We start from the raw sequence: 20,875 nt of genomic DNA, 5'->3' as shown, positions 1-20,875 counted from the left end.
AGGCTATCTGTTCTCACTTTAAATATTTAAATATCTGCTCTAAGATCTTACGACCTATGGACAAGTACCCCCCCCCCCCCCAAAAAAAAAAGGTATAACTATGTGGTGGTAATAGATGTGTTAATTAACTTGATTGTGTTAATCATTTCACAGTATATACTTATATCAAATCTTGTTGTACAATCTTTACCATAGTGTCAATTGGTAGAGTACTAACTTTTATTGTTGGAGGACCTCCAAATGTAGGTCTTTTTTTAATATCTAGTTTCTCCAGGAAGTTATTGCCCAGCTGGTTGCCTGGGGATATATATGTCTGCTTCAAGGATTCAGGCAAGAGGCTGGTGGTTTGTGTTACAGAGATTTTTTACCCATTAAGGAAGTAAGGATTATTGTGAAAATATTTTTTACAGTTCAAGACTTAAATTATAGGTGAAGGAAATGGTTGATTGGTCTTCACTTCTGAAATCACTCCGTTGCCTGTACTCTGGTTGGTAGCACATAGCAGGGACTACGTGTTTTTCTTGGACCACAGTTTGAGGCACACTGCTCGCCATAATAAAAAGGTAGTTGTTAAGGGAGATGGGAGAGGCAATGTAACACACTGGTATATTCTTCTATTCAGCAAGTATCTTTTGATTGCCTTTAATAACTCCTAACCATGAGATAAAACAGGTTATAAGAAAGATACCTTCCTTGCTACCATGAAACTTACATTTTAGCATGAGTAATGATATTAAGTAACCTACCATCTGGTTACATAATTACAGTTTTGAGAACCATAAAGGAGAGGTCAAGGAGATCCACTCAGCATGTAGAAGATACCTGTGGGGTACAGGAATGAAAAGTATGAGTAAGAAAGTGGTTGGAGAATGATCTGAGAGATTAATCAGGATGATGAAAAATGTGGGATTAAATAAGGTATATAATGTGTTTGGTGCCTGTTATTTGTGCTGAATAAATATTAACTAGTAATTATTTATAGGAATACTCTTATGTTTAGTGATCAAACAGAAGAACCCTAGCGTTTATTTATTTATTTATTAATATTTATTTTTTAGTTTTAGGTGGATACAGTATCTTTATTTTACATTTATGTGGTGCTGAGGATCGAACCCAGTGTCTCGTGCATGCCAGGCGAGCGCTTTACCACTGAGCTACAACCCCAGCCCCCTAACAATTATTTATGAAGAGGTTTGTGTCATCTGTACAGTGAAACAATATATCCATGGAATCATCACTAAAAAATCTATAAGTATGGCTAGGGCAGTCCCTTTTCTGGGTATTTATGTAAAGGAATTGAAAGTCACCGTGTTTTAAAGGTACCTGCAACCCTGTGTTCTTTACAGGGTTATTCACAATTGGCAAGACACGAAAACAACCTAATTGTCAGCAGGAATGAGTGGATAAAGAAAATATGGTATATCTGCATAATGGAATGTTACTCAGTCTTAAAATAGAAGGAAATTGGATGTAATGGCATTTGTCTGTATTCCCAGCTTCTTGAGAGGCACAGACTGCTCCAAAGTTCCTTCTCCTGATTGTTGGCTGGAGGACTTGGTTCCTTGCTCTGTGGATCTCTACATAAGTTGCCTGAGTGAGTGTTCTCTTGGAATGGATATTGATTTCCTTTGGAGAAAATATTCTGAGAGAACAAGCCAGTCCAAGATAAAAGTCTCCATCTTGTTTTCCCCCAGCACTATGGATTGAACCCAGAGGCTTATGTGTGTGTGAGACAAACACTCTACTGCTGAGTTATATCCCCAGGCTGCTTCCATGTTTTATAACATAATTTTGGAAGAGGGACATTATCACTCCTGAATTCTGTCAGTTATAGTAACCAATACTAGTTCAGTTGTGGGAGGTGTGGCTCACTGTAGGGGTCATCTGGCAGTTCCATCTGCACAGACTGCCTAATAATCCATTAGGATCAACTTTTTCTAGCCTAGTCTATCAGTTATATTTAGTAGTATATATTAATTAAACATACTTTATTATTACTTGCATCTTGTATTGTAAATTGAGATTTTTCACATTTCTGAGCTTATTAGTATTTTTTTGCATTTTTGCTACTGTGATCTTTTTGCATTCCCTGCTTTCTCCATCTTTGTTTTTTTTTGTATTTCTCAGATTTATTAAAAAATAGTAGCTCAGTGTTTTTCATGAGATATTAGTACTTTTATCTTAAAGAGATACCACAGAAAGTTGAATCAAACACAGATGCCTTCTTTACCCTGCTTTGGCTCCAACATCCTTTGGTACCCTTCTACCCTCACTCCCACCCATCAGGCACATCTTCCTTACTTTGCTTAGACTCAGATACCCAACCTGTGCTTCCCAATGTGTATGTTCTCTACACCCTGCTCAAACCCTTTCCCACCATGCATCAGACTAGCATAATCCAGTGTAGCCCCTTACTGGTCCCACTTCGACTTTCACATCCATTTGGTACTATCTTCTGTATGAAGGCCATCTTTTTCTCATTTGGCCTCTATTACCCTATGTGACTGACCTGCTCTCCCAGATAGATACCCTTTTCACCCTGTTTGGACTCCAATATCCTGTGCCTGGCTGTACTGGGCAGTAGAGTCTCTCCTCATCCCATTCATTCTCTGACACACACTGCTGGGCTGCCAACCACATGTGGATACCCACTTAATCTGCCTCATACTTTTTCCTCCACACAAATGACTTCTTCATCCTGCTCAGTTCCCTACATCTCCACCTCCCCAAAAAGACATATAGATGCCTACTTGTTCTACATTTAATAGCTTTTGTACTGAATGATTCTGCAGAAGGGAGAGGAGGGATAATGGAAGAAACAGTATATTTTTATGGGAACATTGTGATTCAAGTTTATGTTTGACAGAAACAAATCTTCCCCCTGGATAGTAGATGGCTGGAGAATCTATAAAGGGCTTTTGGGAATTGGCTTTTGGAGCTTCAGTAGTGGCTGAGATGACTGGTATAAATAGTTCTTTATTTGTGAATTGAGTATAAATAGGTTCTTTATTTGTGAGTCAGGGACTTCTGAATATGAAAAACTTGGGTAGTCTATAAGTTCAGAATAGTAGGAAGGGGAGGAATTAAAAAGTAAGAAGCATTTAAGGGAGAATGATGTTGGAATTTACTTCTTGGTAAGTTTGGTTTGGCTCTATGGTAATCTCTGCTTACAAAATGTATTTATAGCACCTATAATTTTTAAGTTAATGAATACCTGTTTTATGAGCTAAGTATTAAATTTCAGAATGTTATCTGCCTAACTTCAGTCATTTATGTCCCATAGGCTTAGCCATATCCTATATCATTTACTCCTTGCTTAACAACTTTTGGTTGGCTTACTTTTTCCATTTAGTTTTGTCAAAGGAATAATGTCTTTGTAACCATAGGTTTGATTGCCAGAGTTATGTATTTTAAATGACATTAAAATGAAAGTAAAACTTTAAAATTAAGTTCATTGGGTGCTATATAAAATCTTGTTACAAACTAATGGTATAGAATTCACTTTGGGAAATGTGTGGATTCTAGTGGTGTAGAATCCACTTTAGGAATTTTGTATAGTGTAAGTATGAAGAACGTAGTGCAGCTGTACAGGTAGTCACCAGTTATTGTGATATAATAAATAATTGGGCTATTTTGATGAAGAAAACTTTGTTCATTTGTTTCTACTTTCTAATAGAGAAATTGCCATGATTCCTCTGCTTTTTGACATTTCGTATGACTTTTTTTTTGGTTGGGAATAAAAAGCTGTGAAATTGTTCAACCTACTTTGTAACCAAAGAAGCAAAGCTGTGTAATGGAGTTTTTATATATATATATAAAATGCACATTCTTTATGTGTTTTTATTTAGTTTTTTTTTTTTTTTTTTAAAGAGAGAGTGAGAGAGAGAGAGAATTTTTAATATTTATTTTTTAGTTCTCGGTGGACACAACATCTTTGTTTGTACGTGGTGCTGAGGATTGAACCCGGGCCGCATGCATGCCAGGCGAGCGCGCTACCGCTTGAGCCACATCCCCAGCCCTTTATTTAGTTTTTTCTCGGTCACAGTTTTCTTTGCTGTCTAGCATGATCTGCATGACCTATATCTTTGAACCACTTTTGTACCTCATGTTTTTATCCAGCACTCTTATTGTAATATGTACTAGTCTGTGAACAGTGTCAAATAAAAAAAGAACGAACAGGTGGTTTGGTGGAGCTGAGCTGGTGTGCAAAATGCTAGTTGTACAAAAACATTGAAGTGAGCCATCTTTTGTTCATTTAAAATGGTGTTTTGAACTTTGTATGCAGAAAACGTTACATTGCAGATTTTAATGTATTTAATAAATGCAACATGCAGATTAAAATAAAAAAGAATCCACTTTAGGAAATATAAGAACATCTTTTTTGACTTATAGTCATTGTCTGGTATGTAGAGTTGATATATTAGGTGATTTTCCCTTAGTATTTTTTTCTTCTCTTTTCTCCCTCATGTAGGTGAAAAATCCCATTAAGCAAATTTTAATGTAATCCCTTCCTGATCATAGTCTGAGGGATCTTTTAAAAATTGGTTAGAATGTACACAGAGGCAAAAATTTTAGCCTGTGACCTTTTGAAAAAATTTGAGCCCCAAACTAGGAACAAATTGTTTGTGTTTCACGTAGTGCCTTGCTTAATGATATGCCTTCTTTTAGAAAGCACTCTTTTATTTGTTGAAATCTTCTATCATCTTAAGTAGCTAATAATATTTTTTTTGAGAGACTAAAAATACTGACCTTTAATTGCCTAACTTCAGTCATTTATGTCCCATAGGCTTAGCCATATCCTGTATTATTTACTTCTTGCTTACAACTTTTGGTTGACTTACTTTTTCCATTTAGTTTTGTCAAAGGAATAAATATAATCTCATTTTTAAAGCTTTAAATATGATCAATAATGCCTAAATCCTCTGAATCACCCACCTTTTTTCCTGGTCACTTCCCATGTAATTACCCATTTGGTGACTTTTTTTATATATTTATGTGCATACATACATGTACCTAAAGATATCTTAAATACTAATATAAATGGTATTATACAAGGCACATAATAAATATATTCCCTCATCATGTCATTATCTTGTTTCAGTTTATCAATATCATAAATTATTCTGCAATGATGGTTTTTTTAAAAATTTTATTTATTATTTATTCTGGGGCTGGGGTTGTGACTCAGTGGTAGAGCGCTCGCCTAGCACGCGTGAGGCCCTGGGTTTGATGCTCAGCATCAGATAAAAATAAATAAACAAAATAAAGGTATTGTGGGGCTGGGGATGTGGCTCAAGCGGTAGTGCGCTCACCTGGCATGCGTGCGGCCCGGGTTTGCACCACATACAAACAAAGATGTTGTGTCCGCCGAAAACGAAAAAATAAATATCAAAAATTAAAAAATAAATAAATAAAGGTATTTTGTCCAACTACAACTAAAAAATAAATATATAAAAATTAGTTATTCTAATTTGTTATACATGATGGCAGAATGCGATTCATTTTATAATACACATATAGAGCACAATTTCTTAAGTTATTGATTGTACACAAAGTGTTTTCACACCATTCGTGTGTTCATACATGTACTTGGGGTAATGATATCTAATTATTCCACAATCAATCCTATCCCCTATATTATTAGCTACTAATTAGTAGCTAATAATATTTTGTTAATAAAGATTATGAGTAAAAGGAGATTATTTTTCTTAATGTCATCTAGACCTTTACTTTTATATCCAAGATTTCTATGATGTAACGTGAACTGTTTTAAAAATTTTTATTCACTTTTTTCCCAGTTGTGAAAGTAATACATGCTAATTGAAAAGAAACACATTAAAGTAAAAGGAAAAAAAAAAAAGCCTTGCAAATACAATAAACTTATCTTTTTAATCTGTTTTAAGTTTTTTTTTTCCTCTTCTCATTCCAGGCATTATTATTTCCTTATACATGTTTCAGGGCTGGTTGGAGTGTGTATATGTGTGAAAGATGACAGAAAAATGTTCTAATTTTGTGCTTGTGTGTGTGTGTGAGTTGGCTGTGGTGGCTCATACCTGTAATTAGAGCTACTCTGGAGGCTGAGGCAAGAGGATCAGAAGTTCGAGGCCTTGTTTTAAAGATAAAATAAAAAAGTAAATAAATAAAAATAAAAGAAAATTATCAGTGACTTGAGCATTTTGTAAATTTACTTTATTTTTTTTGCTTTTTTTTTTTTTTTTTTTTGTGGTGCTGAGGATTGAACCCAGGGCCTTATGCTTGAGAGGCAAGCACTCTATCAACTGAACTATATCCCCAGCCCCCGCATTTCTTATATTTACTGATCACTTATTTTGATTGCTTCTGAGTTCTTCCAACAGTTTTTTCCCCATTAAATAGTTTTTTTAATAGATAAAACAGCCTTATCTATTAATTATGTAAACCTTTTGGTAGCTATTTGTTGCATATACTTTTTTTTTTGGTCAACAGTATCTTTTTCTCACAAAACTTACATTTTTTTTAAGATGTTGATAGACCTTTATTTTGTTCATTTATTTATATGTGGTGCTGAGAATCGAACCCAGTGCCTGCTGAGACTAGAACCCAGCGCCTCACACATGCTAGGCAAGTGCTCTGCCACTGAGCCACAACCCCAGCCCCCAAAACTTACATTTTTTGGTAGGCAAGTATGTCAGGTTTTTTTTTTCTTTTCTTTCTAGCTGCTTTTTTTTTGGTCTTATTTAGGAAGGTCTTTTCTCCTCTGTTATGAAATTATTTTTTAGTAATTGTCTAGTTTTTTTTTTTAAAAATAGCAAGTTCTGAATCATACATGCACATATTTTTCAATTTGGTTCAAATTGAAAAATATGTGCATGTAACCCACATTCCTAGCCCTTTTCTTATATTTTATTTTGAGACAGAGTCTCAGTAAGTTGCTTAGGGCCCTGCTAAGTTGCTGAGGCTGGCTTTGAACTTGTAATCCTCCTGACTTAGTTTCCCAAACTACTGGGATTACAGGTGTATGTCACTGAACCCTGCTAACTTCTTTTTTTATGTGTTATCCAGCCTCAGGTTTTTTGTTACAGCAATGGAAAATGGGATAATACACATCTATTACATACCTATTTTTCATTGTAATTAGTTTATACATAAAATGTATAGTTTTTGAAAATAAGAGCATTAAGTATTTGATAATGCAAATCTTCTCTTGTTTTTGCTTTTCAGAAATTTCTTGGGTATTTTTTTTTAGAGAGAGAGAGAGAGAATTTTTTAATATTTATTTTTTAGTTTTTGGTGGACACAACATCTTTGTTTGTATGTGGTGCTGAGGATCGAACGAACCCAGGCCGCATGCATGCCAGGTGAGCGCGCTACCATTGAGCCACATCCCCAGCCCATCTTGGGTATTCTTACAAATTTATTCTTGACTTGACTTCTAATATATAGCAGCAAAATGTTTAAAACAAAAAACATATGTCACTTGCCTGTTTAAATCCCTTCAGTGTCTTTTCCCCTCTTTTAGCTGTCTCTTGTTGTATAATAAGGTATTCCAAAGATTTGTTGCCTAAAAACAACCATTAAATTTTGCTCTGACTGCTTTGCCTACATTTCCTTTTTGTTTCCACATTGATCTCCTTACTAGGCTACGAACATGCTGTGCTTATTCCAGTGTCAGATTCATTGTACTCTGCAACTACAGCCTGAATTCTCTTCTTCAGATCTTTTCATGGGTCTTATTTGATTTAGATCTCTATTCAAACATCATATATCCAGAGAACTTTCCCAAATCACCTTTTGTGTTCAATTCTTAGAAATCCTTAATTTTGCTTTTTCTTTTTCATAGATTTTGGTGCTGTTTGTGGGCCCAAACATCACTTTTCTTCTCAGCATGACTCTTTTGGGCAAGTTGTGAAATAAGAGTAAAGTTGGAGACAAAATATATGTTTATTATATCTATATCTGTCTATCTATTGGAGACTCAAATGGGCCTACTAACTAAATCCAAGAGAACTAGGTGAATTTACCCACCCAGTTCCAGGTAGTGTTGGCCACTCCCTACTCCAAGGATAGGACTCTGGTCAGTTGAAGTAGAGGAGACTTCTTGCATTCTGGAGCAAACTTGTTCCCAAATAAAGAAGGGTGGAGCTGAGTCGCACATATTGTTGTTCTCATTTTTATCAGCCTGATTCAATAAAGAGAGAGGAAGGAAAGGGAATAAAGGAAGCATCAAGGATGATTCTCATATCTCAGACATAGGAAACTGGTGGATTGTAGTACTATTTACTAAGATTGAAAACATGGTAGGAGGATTATAAGTTAAGCCTTGGAAATGTTGAGTCTGAAGTGCTTATGAGGTGTTTAGAGAAATCAAATAGACATTTTTTGATAAATCCCTGGGGTAGGGGGTGGTGGTACCAGGAATTGAACTCAGGTGCACTCGGCCACTGAGCCACATCCCCAGCCCTATTTTGTATTTAGAGACACGGTGTCACTGAGTTGCTTAGCACCTCGCTTTTGCTGAGGCTGCCTTTGAACTCGTGATCCTCCTGCCTCAGCCTCCTGAGCTGCTGGAATTACAGGTGTGTGCCACTGTGCCGGGTTTCAAGTAGACATTTGACCTGAAGCTCAGTTTGAGAAAGGGTGTGTTGTTTTGCTGTAAGTTACTTTTATCCTACATGGAAGCAGAAGTATGGATTTAAACATATTTGATATGTTTCAATAAATTGAAATTGCTGTCCATGGCAGTGTTCAAATTACTCCGGCTGGGGCCGCTGTGAGCCAATCAGCTGGAAGTTTGCTGGGGCCGCTTCGGCTGCAGCTGTCAACATCTCCTCCTCTCTGTTTAATTAAACAACAAGCATGTGGCTTAGGGACTGTGCCTGCCTTAGGTTGTCCAATACTACATATGTTCCTTACCCGTCATTGGATGAGCTGACCTCAAGGCGTCAGCCTCCTGTCTTAGGTTGGTACCACTGCAATTGGATCTTACCCGTCATTGACTACCGGTCCAGCATACAGCCACGGTGGATAGGCCTTTGTACTAGTGTGTGGGGGGGTGAGGTTCTTTGCCTCACCTCTGTTGGCCCCCAAATTTTAGCTGAACAACCATCACAAGCAGAAGGGAGGAGGATACACCAAGCCAACTGACGGCTCCTTTTGGAAAAATTGTACCACCGATGACACCATCAACAAAAATACCCCGGCACTACCACACGTCGCTGCACCAACAGATAGTTCACAATGCATACAAGTGATACATAGTCGAGGCAAGTTCTGCAAGCAGTTCAGTGATAGCTATTGCAGAAGCTGTAGTTTGGTTTTATCTTTGTCTTTACCGGCACTGGGATGAAGATAGGAATTCTGGCAATAATGGATAAATAAAAAATTATGTAACATTCCAGCAGGCACTAAAAGAAAACAATTTTCTGAACAATTTACATTATCCTGAACAGAATTATTAAATATAATGAAAAAGAAAGGTGAAAGTAAACAAACAGATCTGTTAACCTCCTTTTTTGTTCACATATTAAAATAATCCTCAACAGCTGTTTACCCAATTTAAATTAAACCATTTAAATCACGTAGAAAAAAAATATTTGGATCCATTTTTTCATGAGCGCTCGTCATATATATGGACATATGCACATATAAACATACAACACAAAACACAAGTGTGCACACATAATACATACAACACATAATAGTAAAGGCCTTGTAACTTTTTACAGGTGAAATCTCCATTGCAATGTTTAAAAACTCCATAGTCAAAAAATAGAACTGATCAGCAAAACATTAACCTAGGTCTGTATGAGCTCAAAAAACAAAATAGAACTTCATGATGTGGGAAAGGGCACTAATAAATAAATAAATAATAAATAAATAAAAAAAACATCCTGGTTTCATTAGCCTCCAGGTGTGGGAGAACCACTGTCGCAGATGTAAGGATAGCCAAACTGGAGTTCTGGATATCAGCTGTCATGGATTTGAGCCAAATCATCTTCTTTTGGGTCTGTAGAAATTGCTTTAGTTAATCTCTCTGGAATCCAAATCGGCTGCTGTTCTCCCTGTGGAAACACAAAAACAGACCTCCACACAAACAGACCCCTGACTCCAGACAATCACTGGGTCAGGACCTTAGTTAATCTCTCTGGGATCCAAACTGGCTGCTGTTCTCCCTGTGGAAACACACAAACAGACCCCTGACTCCAGACAATCACTGGGTCAGGACCTTTCCATTGTCCTGTTAGAATATCCTTCCAAAGTACCTTGGGCTTATGTACATTTTTTTAGGCACATATGCCTTTCCACAGCACTAAGCCCTGATGAATCCAAATTTAAAAAGTTTAGAGTAAAAAGGGTTATTTTAAGTTTATCTTTGGGGGATATATACCCCTTCCCAATTCCCTCTTTGTGCTTTAATAAGTACATTTTAATAGTTTGATGAGCTCTTTCAACTATGCCTTGTCCCTGTGGATTGTATGGGATTCTTGTTATATGAGTAATGCCAAATGATGAGCAAAATTGTTTAAAAAAGGTAGAAGTATAACCAGGGGCATTATCTGTTTTTAACTGTTTTGGAACGCCCATAGTGGCAAAATTTTGTAAGCAATGAGCTATAATATCTTTAGTTTTTTCTCCAGCATGAAGAGAGCCCATCAAAAATCCGGAAGAAGTATCAACTATAGCATGCAAATATTTTAATTTTCCAAATTCTGGCAAGTGTGTGACGTCCATCTGCCAAATATGGTTAGGTATCAGTCCTCTAGGATTGACTCCAAGATTAACTTGTGTTAAAAAGGTCACACAATCTTGACATTGTTTTATTATTTGTCTAGTTTGTTCCTTAGTTATTTTAAAACGCTTTTGTAAAGTATTAGCATTGACATGGAACCTTTTATGAAAATTTGTAGTTTCTTCTAGTGTAGAGAAAATATGTATGTCATGTGTAGTTTTATCTGCTAAATCATTCCCCAAACTAAGGGCTCCAGGCAATCCTGTATGTGCCCTGATATGTCCCATAAAGAATGGATCTTTTCTGTCCCAGATTAGACTTTGTATAGTGGAAAACAAAGAGAAAACAGTAGAGGAAGGGGAAATCCTACCAGCATCTTCAAGGGATACTCCAGCATTAACTATATACTGACTATTGGAAAATAAATACAGAATATTTAAACATCACAAAAGCTTGCAATACTGCATTAAGCTCTACTTTTTGAGCTGATTGGGTACTAAAAATGTAAAAATTTGATCAGGGGTAACTACTGCTGCTGTACCATTATTTGACCCATCAGTGAATATATTTGGAGCATTCATGATAGGTGTTTTTCTTGTAATTTTTGGAAAAATTACAGGATGCGATGACCAAACACACAACAAAGGATTAGATGATAAGTGGTTATCAAATGAAACATTAGATTTGCACATGATTATTGCCCAAGTATTTAACTCATTAGCTAACTCATCAGTTTGATCCATAGTATATGGAGTAATAATTTTATTGGGAGAAATTCCAAACACTCCCTTTGCTGCTTTTATTCCTTTGAGTATTAATTGTCCTACAGCCTCAGGATACCTAGTAAGAATAATGTTAGGAGAATAAGATAAATGTATCCATAATAATGGGCCTTCTTGCCAAAATACTCCTGTAGGAATATTTTTTGTTGGTAGTACGGTAAATAATAAAGGCTAACTTATATCAATTTCTATCCAAATACATATTTTCCATATATGTTTCAATGATTTTTAATGCCTTTCTTGCTTCAGGCGTTAACATTCGGGGTGAATTTGGATCTGATGAACCTTTTAGGGTATCAAATAAAGGTCCCAACTCTCCTGTTGGTATGCCTAGATAAGGCCTTATCCAATTTATGTCTCCTAATAACTTTTGAAATTCGTTAAGTGATTTGAGTTGATCTACTTGTATTTGAATTTTTGGTGGACGGACCATGGTTGGGGATAATAGAACTCCTAAATAATTAATTGGAAAATTTAATTGTACTTTATCTATTGCTATCTCTAGATTATAATTTTTTAATAAGTTTTTAAGTGTGGCATAACATTCTAGCAATGTGTTTATATCTTTGTGTGCTAATAATACATCATCCATATAGTGAAATATTTGTAATTCAGGATTTTGATTTCTAAGAGGCTGGATTACTTTGTTAACGTAAATTTGACACATAGTTGGGCTGTTAGCCATCCCTTGAGGGAGTACTTTCCATTCATATCTCTGATCAGGACCTTTATGATTCAGTGCAGGGATAGTAAATGCAAAACGTGGACTATCCTCAGGATGAATTGGAATTGAAAAAAAACAATCTTTAATATCTATAATTAAAACATACCAGGTTTTTGGCAAAGCAGACAATTGAGGAATCCCCGATTGAGCAGGTCCCATAATAACCATCTCATTATTAATGGCTCTTAAATCTTCCCATAATCTCCATTTACCAGATTTCTTTTTGATGACAAAAATGGGAGTATTATGGGGAGATACAGAAGGTTGTATATGTCCCTCCACTAATTGTTGTTTGACCAGATCATGGGCTGCTTGTATCTTTTCTTTAGTCAGGGGCCACTGAGGAACCCATACTGGTCTTTCTGATTTCCAAGTAATTTTTATTGTCTCAGTGACCCCTCCTGAAAACCCAATCCATGTCTGTCTGTTCCTTGATCTATTTGTATTGGTGCTGCTATACCTTGTTCTTGTTCTCCTAATCTTTTTCCTTTCCTAAAACCTTGTCTAGCCATAATAGTGGACACGTTTGAATTGATGTTATTTGTTAATGTTAGTCCTAACTGATCTAGGACATTTCGTCCCCATAAATTTACAGGAAGATGATCCAATACATATGGCTGTATAGTTCCCTTACATCCTTCAGGATCCTTCCAATCTAATACCATCACACTTCTATGGGGATTAGTCGCCACACCTAGGCTTCGAAGCGTTTGAGTGGCTTATTGTAACGGCCAATGTTTTGGCCATTCTTGACGAGAGATGATGCTAAGGTCTGCACCTGTATCCAGTAGCCCATTAAATTCATGTCCTTGAATATTTAGTTTTAGCATGGGGTGAGAATCTAAATTTAAAGAAAGCATAGCCCAATCTACACCTGTGGAGCCTAATCCCCTGGAACCTCTTTCTACAGTACGACTGGAAAATTTATCATGTAGGCTGGGTATTATTAATAACTGTGCTATTCTGTCTCCTGGTGAAATTAGTGATATACCCTTTGGAGAACTGGCTATAATTTTTATTTCACCTTCATAATCTGGATCAATTACCCCAGGACTTATCGTAAGTCCTTTTAGAGTAGAAGAACTGTGTCCCAATAATAAGCCTACTGTTCCTTGGGGAAGAGGTCCTTTTACTCCTGTGGGAATGATTTGAACTCCCATTTCTGGAGTTAGTACTGCTCTGGCGGAGGCACAGATGTCCAATCCTGCACTTCCTCTGGTTTGTCTAGTGAGGGATCTAATGGATAATGTGTCCTGGGCACTACCCTGATGGTGTTGCTGGGTTCCTCCAGTGCCCCGTATATTTGTGGTTGTGGGCCCCGGAGCATTGGGTCCCCCTATCCGTTTTTTGGCAATGGAGCCCAATGCCTTTCTCCATGATATTGTGGGTAAACACCTGGTCCTTGTCTGTGTTTTGATAACAGAGTACCCTCTTTGAGGTCCTGTCTCAGGATCCCATCTATCAACTACGGGGGTTGGGGGCCTCCCAGCATATGGAGGTGGAGCTGTTGGTTGGACACTTATGCCCTCTGGTGATAGAAAGGTGTTAGTAACAGCCTCCTGTTGTAACTTCTCCCCTGATGGATTTTCCTCCTTTAAATTTTCTTCCTCTGTCTGACTAGCTCGAGAGACCTTGTCTTTTACTTGATCTAACATGTCTTCTACCATAGTCTGAACTGAAGGCTTTGGACTAGGCAAACAAAATCTTATCATCATCCACAATGGCAATGTGCCAACTGGCAGAGTTCCTGGGTTTTTCTTTTCCCTCTCCCTTAAATCTTCACCATGATGGTCCCATTGCGATATATTCAACAACTCCTCCTTAAAAAGCCATGGGCTACATTTTTGTATTGTATCGACATATGCCCTAACTGTTCTTGGTTTTACTAGGGTGTCTCCTTCCTCTAACAATTTACTTAACACTCTTTTGGTTTGTTTTTTACTAATTTCTGATCCCATATTTCTACTATAAAGATAACACAACCCAACAAGATAACACCAAACAAAACCGAAACAGAATGAAACAAAAATGGAACAAAAATTAATTATATCAGTCTTTCTATCCTCCTGAAATGTCCATCTGTCCTTTCTCCCTATCTGTTCCTCAGATGCAAATAGTTTTTCCTCAGATGTGAGCGGTTTTTCTTCTGTCTCACCCATCTCCAGGGACAGGCAACTTAAAACAAAAGCGAAACAAAAAAGAAGAATCTTAAAATGACTACCCATCCTCTCGCCCTGCCCTCAGGGGCGAGCAGTTTACCTTAGCACTTACCCTTAGTCGTCCAGTGCTAAGGGCCACCAAATGCGACAGTCTGGCTGGGCACAATTCACGAGCCACTTGTCAAGCAGAAATAAACTTTATTTTTAGAACACACATGCTGCACCACACAAGCTCTTCAGGAATTCCCTCAGAGCCCAACTGCTACCATCGGCTTAGGTGGAGCTTCTCAACCCCCACTCCTCCCACTCTTGAGGCTGATTGGGTGGGTCGTGTGGACGGAGCCAAAAGAGTCCCCCAATGAGCAGGTCCGTGGTCTGAAAGGGCAGGGAAACAGCCCAATGAGCATCACCGCAGAGGAGCCAATCAGCTGGAAGTTTGCTGGGGCTGCTGTGAGCCAATCAACTGGAAGTTTGCTGGCGCTGCTTTGGCTGTGGCACTCAACAAACCTGAAGCATATTCTTAAGCAGATTCCTCAGGAAATAATCAAGGAAATAATATTTTCTGGGTTCTTGAGATTCATTTGTTCATTTATTTATTCTACATACATACATATATATGAGGCATTGAATCCAGGGGTGCTGTACTACTGAAGCATATCCCCGAGCCCTTTTCTTTTTCTTTTTTTTCTTTTTTGGTACCAGGGATTGAACTCAGGGGTGCTTAACCAATGAGCCACATCCCTAGCCTTTTTTATCTTGACACAGAGTTTTGCTAAGTTGATTAGGGCTTTGCTAAGTTGCTGAAGCTGCTATGAACTCATGAGCCTCCTCCCTCACCCTCCCAAGCTGCAGGGATTACAGGTGTACACCACTGTGTCCAGCCTTCCCTGGCCCTTTATATTTTTTATTTTGAGATAGAGTCTCATTTAATTTGCCAAGGCTCGCTTCAAATTTGCCATTCTCCATCCTCAGACTTATCAAGTTGCTGGGATTATAGGTGTGTGCTGTACCAATTTGTCATCATTATACTTGATAATTACTTTGGATATAAAGTTCTTGGTTTACATTTTTTCCTTGGGAGCATCTTAAATTTATATTATTCTCTCGTCTCTTCATGTAAAGTTTTATCCAAGTCTAATATCTGTCCAAATGTTCAAGGCATTTTTTTCCCTCGTCACTCAAGTTCAGTAATTTTACTAAACTATGTTCTGATGTTGGTCACTCTGGATCAGTTTTTCCAGGTATGTGATGCACTTCAAATACATAGTTTCAAATATTTTTTTTACACTTTGAAAAAAATTTCAGCAAGTTTTTTCAGTTTCAAGTAGTCATTCTATTTCATTGGTTTGGTTTCTTTCTTTGGCAGCTCCTGTTACCTATATGTTGGATCTTCTTCGCCTGTCTTTTTTTTTATCATTTTATTACAAATCTTCTATTTTAGTCAGCTTTTTTGCTACTGTGAATAAAAGACTCGACAAGCACCATTGTAGAGGAGGAAAATCTTATTTGCGGGCTCATAGTTTGAGTTCTCAGTCCATCAACAGCTGATTGAGGCGGGGCAGAACATCATGGTGGAAGAATGTGGTGAAGAGAAGCTGCTCACATGATGATCAGAAAGGAGAGAGAGAGAGAGAGAGAGAGAGAGAGAGAGAGAGATTGATTTTCACTTGTCAAGTACAAATATGTACCCCAAAGCCATGACCCCACCGACTCACCTCCTCCAGCCACACCCTGCCTCCAGTTACCACTCAGTTAATACCAGCAGGAGATTAATTCACTGATTGGGTTAAGGCCCTCATAGCCCAGTCATTTCCCCTCTGAACCCTCTTGCACTCACATGTTAGCTTTTGGGGGACACTTCACATCCAAACCATAACATCTTCATTATATAATTTCCCATTTCTTTTTTATGTTACAACTTTCTTCCTTTTATTTCCTTTTTCTCCTAAAACATTATTTGTATATATGTAAATTTTCCCTTGTGTATTTTCTGGTTAATTTAATTTCTGAAATGATCTTTCATTTTTTTCCTTCTAATTCTTTCCTGAGTTTTATCAATTTATTTTCATTTGTAATTTTAACTCATTATTTCATATCTTTTATCATTTTCTAAATTTTTCTTGGTTCATTTTGATATAATTACAGTTTTTATCTGTTAGTGAATGTGTCTTTTAGGCATGCTTTTATTTTGTGTTATTCTGATTCTTATATATGTTTTTCTGTCTCATTCTTTTTTAAGAACTTCACTGCTAGATGTGGTGGTGTATGCCTGTAATCTCATGACTCAGGAAGCTGAGGCAGAAAAATCACAAATTTGAGACCTGTTTGGAAAACTGAGTGTGATCCTGTCTCAAAAATAAAATAAAAAGGGCTGGAGATGTAGATAAGGGTTAAAGCCTATGCCTCTGTTTTAAATTCCAAGTACCACAAAAAGGGAACAAACAAACCCAAAAAACAGCTTTACATATGTTTTCACTGCTGTTATTTTCTGTTGCTCATTTTAATGTGAAATTAACTTTCCTGAATTGATTGGAGAGAAATGTAGGTCAGAACAGCTTTGTAGCTTCGTGGCCGTGGAGCTTACTCTTGTATTATTTTTGTGAAATTTAAAAAATATTTGGTCTCATCTTTTTAGAACTCTCTTGGCATTCGTCCTCTTTTTCACTCTTATCCGAATCTTTTTTCTTTGCCATCTTTTCCTTGATTGTCAATCTGAAGTTTAATCGCAGCAGTTTTTTTGTTTTGTTTTACAGTGTGAGCTTTCATCTTGAAAGAGTGGTTTTTCAGCTGGATAATTTAGAACTATGCTGTCTAATGGGGTTCAGTAATTAAATCTGTAGCTACTTAAAGTTAAGTAAGTTAAATTTAAATAAAATCAAACATCTGATTCTTTGTCTGAACTAATCATGGCATAAGTGCTTAATGGCCACATGTGGCTAGTGGCTGCTGTGTTGGGCAATACTGATATAGAATAATATCATAATCACAGAAAATTCTGTTGGGGTGGTTTAGAGTGTGCCTCATTCTCTTCAAACTATATCATAGACCTTTTTCACACATCTGTGAATTGCAATATGCAAAAACCCTCTCTGTTTCAGCTAATGTTCCTAAATTGGCCTGCTGTGCTTCTCACTGAGTAAAGTTTGGGGAATCTCCTGTTGTCACTTCAGGCATTCTACTTCCTCTTACATAGATTCTTATAGTATACCAGTTTTGTTACTGTGAGTGGTTTGTTCTTTTTTGTGTGTTTTTGGATGTTGTGGGGGACTTGTCCCATCATTTTGGTATAGATGTCTGTGAGTTGTGGTTTTACTATTCTGGTTTCTCTGCTATTCTATTGCAGGTGGTGGTTGTGGGGACTTGGAGAGATAAACAAGCTACATTGCAGCCATTCTCATCTTCTAAAATTGTCTTTTTTGAACCTTTTTTTATAATAGGGATTGAATCACCTAGGGGTGTTTTTACCATTGAGCTATATCCTCAATTCTTTTATATTTGGAGACAGGAGTCTTGGGGTCTTGCTAAATTGCAAAGGTTGACTTTGAACTTGTGATCCTCTTGCCTTAGCCTTCAGTCATTGGGATTACAGGCATGTACCACCACACCTGGCAAACTTAGATCTTTTCTCCTCCACAAGTTTTTTTTTTTTTTTTGAGATAGGTCTCACCGTGTTGCCCAGGTTGGCCTTGAACTTGCTATCTCTTATTTGCCTCAACCTCCCAAGTAGCTGGTGTTACTAGGTATGTGCCATGGTGCCAGGCTTCCTCCATAATTTGCAAAATTAACATTATGTAATTCTGTTGCTTCTGTTCTGGTCTCTCCCCTATACCATAAGTAAAAATGCTTCCCCCTTTTATTTAGTATTTCTTTTTTGTCAAATTAATCATCTTTCATTGACTTGGCAAACTTGGACACACCACTTATTCTTTCTACCTTTACTTGTGCCATTTTAAAATTGAGACAGTTAGATTCAGGTTGGTTAGTTGGTTTGTGTTCCTGGTGGGGGACCTTACCAGAGTTCTCTATTAGCAAGCAGAGTTGATAATAAAAACAGTAAATATATTTATGATTCTTTAAAGCTGGAATGCTACTTGTGAACAGAGTAGAGATGAATTTCTAGGCAGTGTGATTTAATCTGTTCTCAGATCAGTGTAAAATGTGAGCCCCTCAAAGGATGTTTTTCCCTATGAGATGTACTATTTGTTTTGTTACTCCCTCAGTTGAATAGCTGAGGGTGGTTTTCTTACTTGAATAAGTATTAACTGTTTCAAGTTTTATAATTTGTTCTTTATTTTATTTATTTTTATGTGGTGCTGAGGATTGAATTCAGTGCCCCACACCTGCTAGGCAAGTGCTGTACCACTGAGCCACAATCCCAGTTATAATTTGTGCTTATTTCTTAACAGTCAACCTTTATTTACTGCTATTATTATTGTTATTTTGATACTGGGGATTGAACCTAAAGGCACTTTACCATTGAGTCTGTTTATTTTATTTCATTTTTTGAGACGGGGTCTAAGTTGCTTAGGACTTACAAAGTTGTGGAGTCCGGCCTTGAAGTTACAGTCCTCCTGCCTCAGCCTCCCAAGTTACTGGGATTACAGGTGTGCATCACCATGCCTGGCTATTTATTTACCATTATTGATTAGAGATCTAGGAGATATATATATTTGTGTGTGTGTGTGTGTGTGTGTGTACACACACGTATATACATATAAATGTGTTTATATATATGTAAATACATATATATGTTATATACACACATGTATATACACATATATGTATGTATTTTAATACTGGTGATTGAATTTGGAGCACTTTAACCACTGAACCACATTCCTAGCCCTTTTTATTTTTTCTTTTGAGACAGGGTCTCGCTAAATTGCTTAGGGCCTCACTAAGTTGAGAAATTGTGATCCTCCTGCCTCAGCCTCTGGAGTCACTGGGATTACAAGCTTCCACCACTACACCCAGCCAGGGCATAGCTTTTCTTGATCTTGTTATTAAAACATTAAATTTGTGTTCAGTGTATAAGGGAAAGGATTGTGTGTATTTTATTGGAGACATTCTATGAAATAATTTTTAGGTACAAGGAAATAGCTCTGTTTCTGTGAGTTACCATTCCCTCTTATATAGTGCTGGGTAAAAGATATAATTTTGTAGATAGATATTTATGGCTTCCTGAAAGAAAACTGCAAAAATTGAAATGTCCAAAGAATTTAAGATTTGCTATAAATGCCATTATATATTGAAAACTGGAGCTTGAGATATTAATATAAGTAATTCTGATTGATAGTTTTCCTAAAATGTCATGATTTTTGGTGAAAAGTTATTTTCAGTCTTAAGCTCTTAACATTTTTTTTTCTCTCAGCTTCCAATAAAAACGGGACAGCAGAACACACATACCAAAGTCAGTACTGAACACAACAAGGAGTGTCTAATCAATATTTCCAAATACAAATTTTCTTTGGTTATAAGCGGCCTCACTACTATCTTAAAGAACGTTAACAATATGGTGAGTACTTGGGTTATTGTTTTGGTGAGTTTACTTCATTTTGGTTTTGATTTAGATGTTGGGAACAGCATATTTTTAAATATGGGAAATAGTTTTCTGTGGACTTCAGATAAAACAATTTGTTGTAGTTTAGAAAAGAGCACAAGTGTAATTTTTAAACTTTCTTTTTAATCTTATTTTTTTTTTTTTGGTGGGGTTCTTTTTTTTGTCTTTTTTGGAACTGGGGGTCGAACCCAGGGCTTTGCGAATGCAAGGCAGACGCTTTGCCACTGAGCTACATCCCAGCCCATTTTTAAACTTTCATTTTAGGTTTATATTCTTTTCCTTAGAAACTTCTCTTATTCATGGCTGTTTCTTTTTCCAGGAATTAAAGTTTTATGTGATTTTTAAAAAATATTTTATTTTTCAGTTGTAGTTGTCAGTACCTTCTTTCCTTTCTTTTCTTTTCTTTTTTCTTTCTTCCTTTCCTTTCCTTTCCCCCTTTCCCCCTTTCCCTCTTTCCCCCCTTCCCCCCTTCCCCCCTTTCCTTTTCCTTTGGATCAAACCTAGGGCTTCACACGTGCTAGGCGAGCGCTCTACTGCTGAGCCAAAACCCCAGCCCTTTATGTGGTTTTTGTATCATGTATGAATTTGTTGTAGTATAGAAACTTTTTTTCTGGGTTTTGCTATTTTTTTTGTTGTTGTTTTTGCAGTGCTAGGGATTGAACCCAAGACTTGCATATGTTAGGCAGGTGCTCTACTAGGACTGAGCTACACTTTAAGCCCTGTATAATCTATTATGTGCTTTTCTTTAGCTTCTTATTTGAATTTACATATCAGATTGTGAGATGCTAGTTCAAAGTAGATGGTGAATAAAATGTGCTTTTACTCCTAAAATGTGGAATTGATTTCAATCAATTAATATTTTTCCTTACTCTTGTCACCTGTGATAGATTCTGTAATAAGAGAACCTATTGTTGAAATAATTTTCCTCAAATTGTTACCTAT

The 20,875-nt window shown here is 36.9% G+C and overlaps 1 protein-coding gene across 5 annotated transcripts in view; it reads left to right on the top strand.

The window, feature by feature from the left end:
* The window catches only part of Nf1 (neurofibromin 1), a 252,748-nt gene that overhangs the window by 28,726 nt on the left and 203,147 nt on the right, over positions 1-20,875 (top strand). For all 5 annotated transcript variants that reach the window (XM_027923915.2, XM_071603262.1, XM_071603261.1 and 2 more), the window contains exon 2: positions 19,745-19,888. In XM_027923915.2, the coding sequence (XP_027779716.1) occupies positions 19,745-19,888 (144 nt within the window). The remainder of the gene's footprint in view (positions 1-19,744; positions 19,889-20,875) is intronic.

Source organism: Marmota flaviventris, chromosome 17 (genome assembly GCF_047511675.1).
Source record: "Marmota flaviventris isolate mMarFla1 chromosome 17, mMarFla1.hap1, whole genome shotgun sequence".
Classification (NCBI taxonomy): Eukaryota; Metazoa; Chordata; class Mammalia; order Rodentia; family Sciuridae; genus Marmota; species Marmota flaviventris.
The sequence above is the reverse complement of the archived record's forward strand: the minus strand, read 5'-3'. Positions and strand labels throughout refer to the sequence as shown.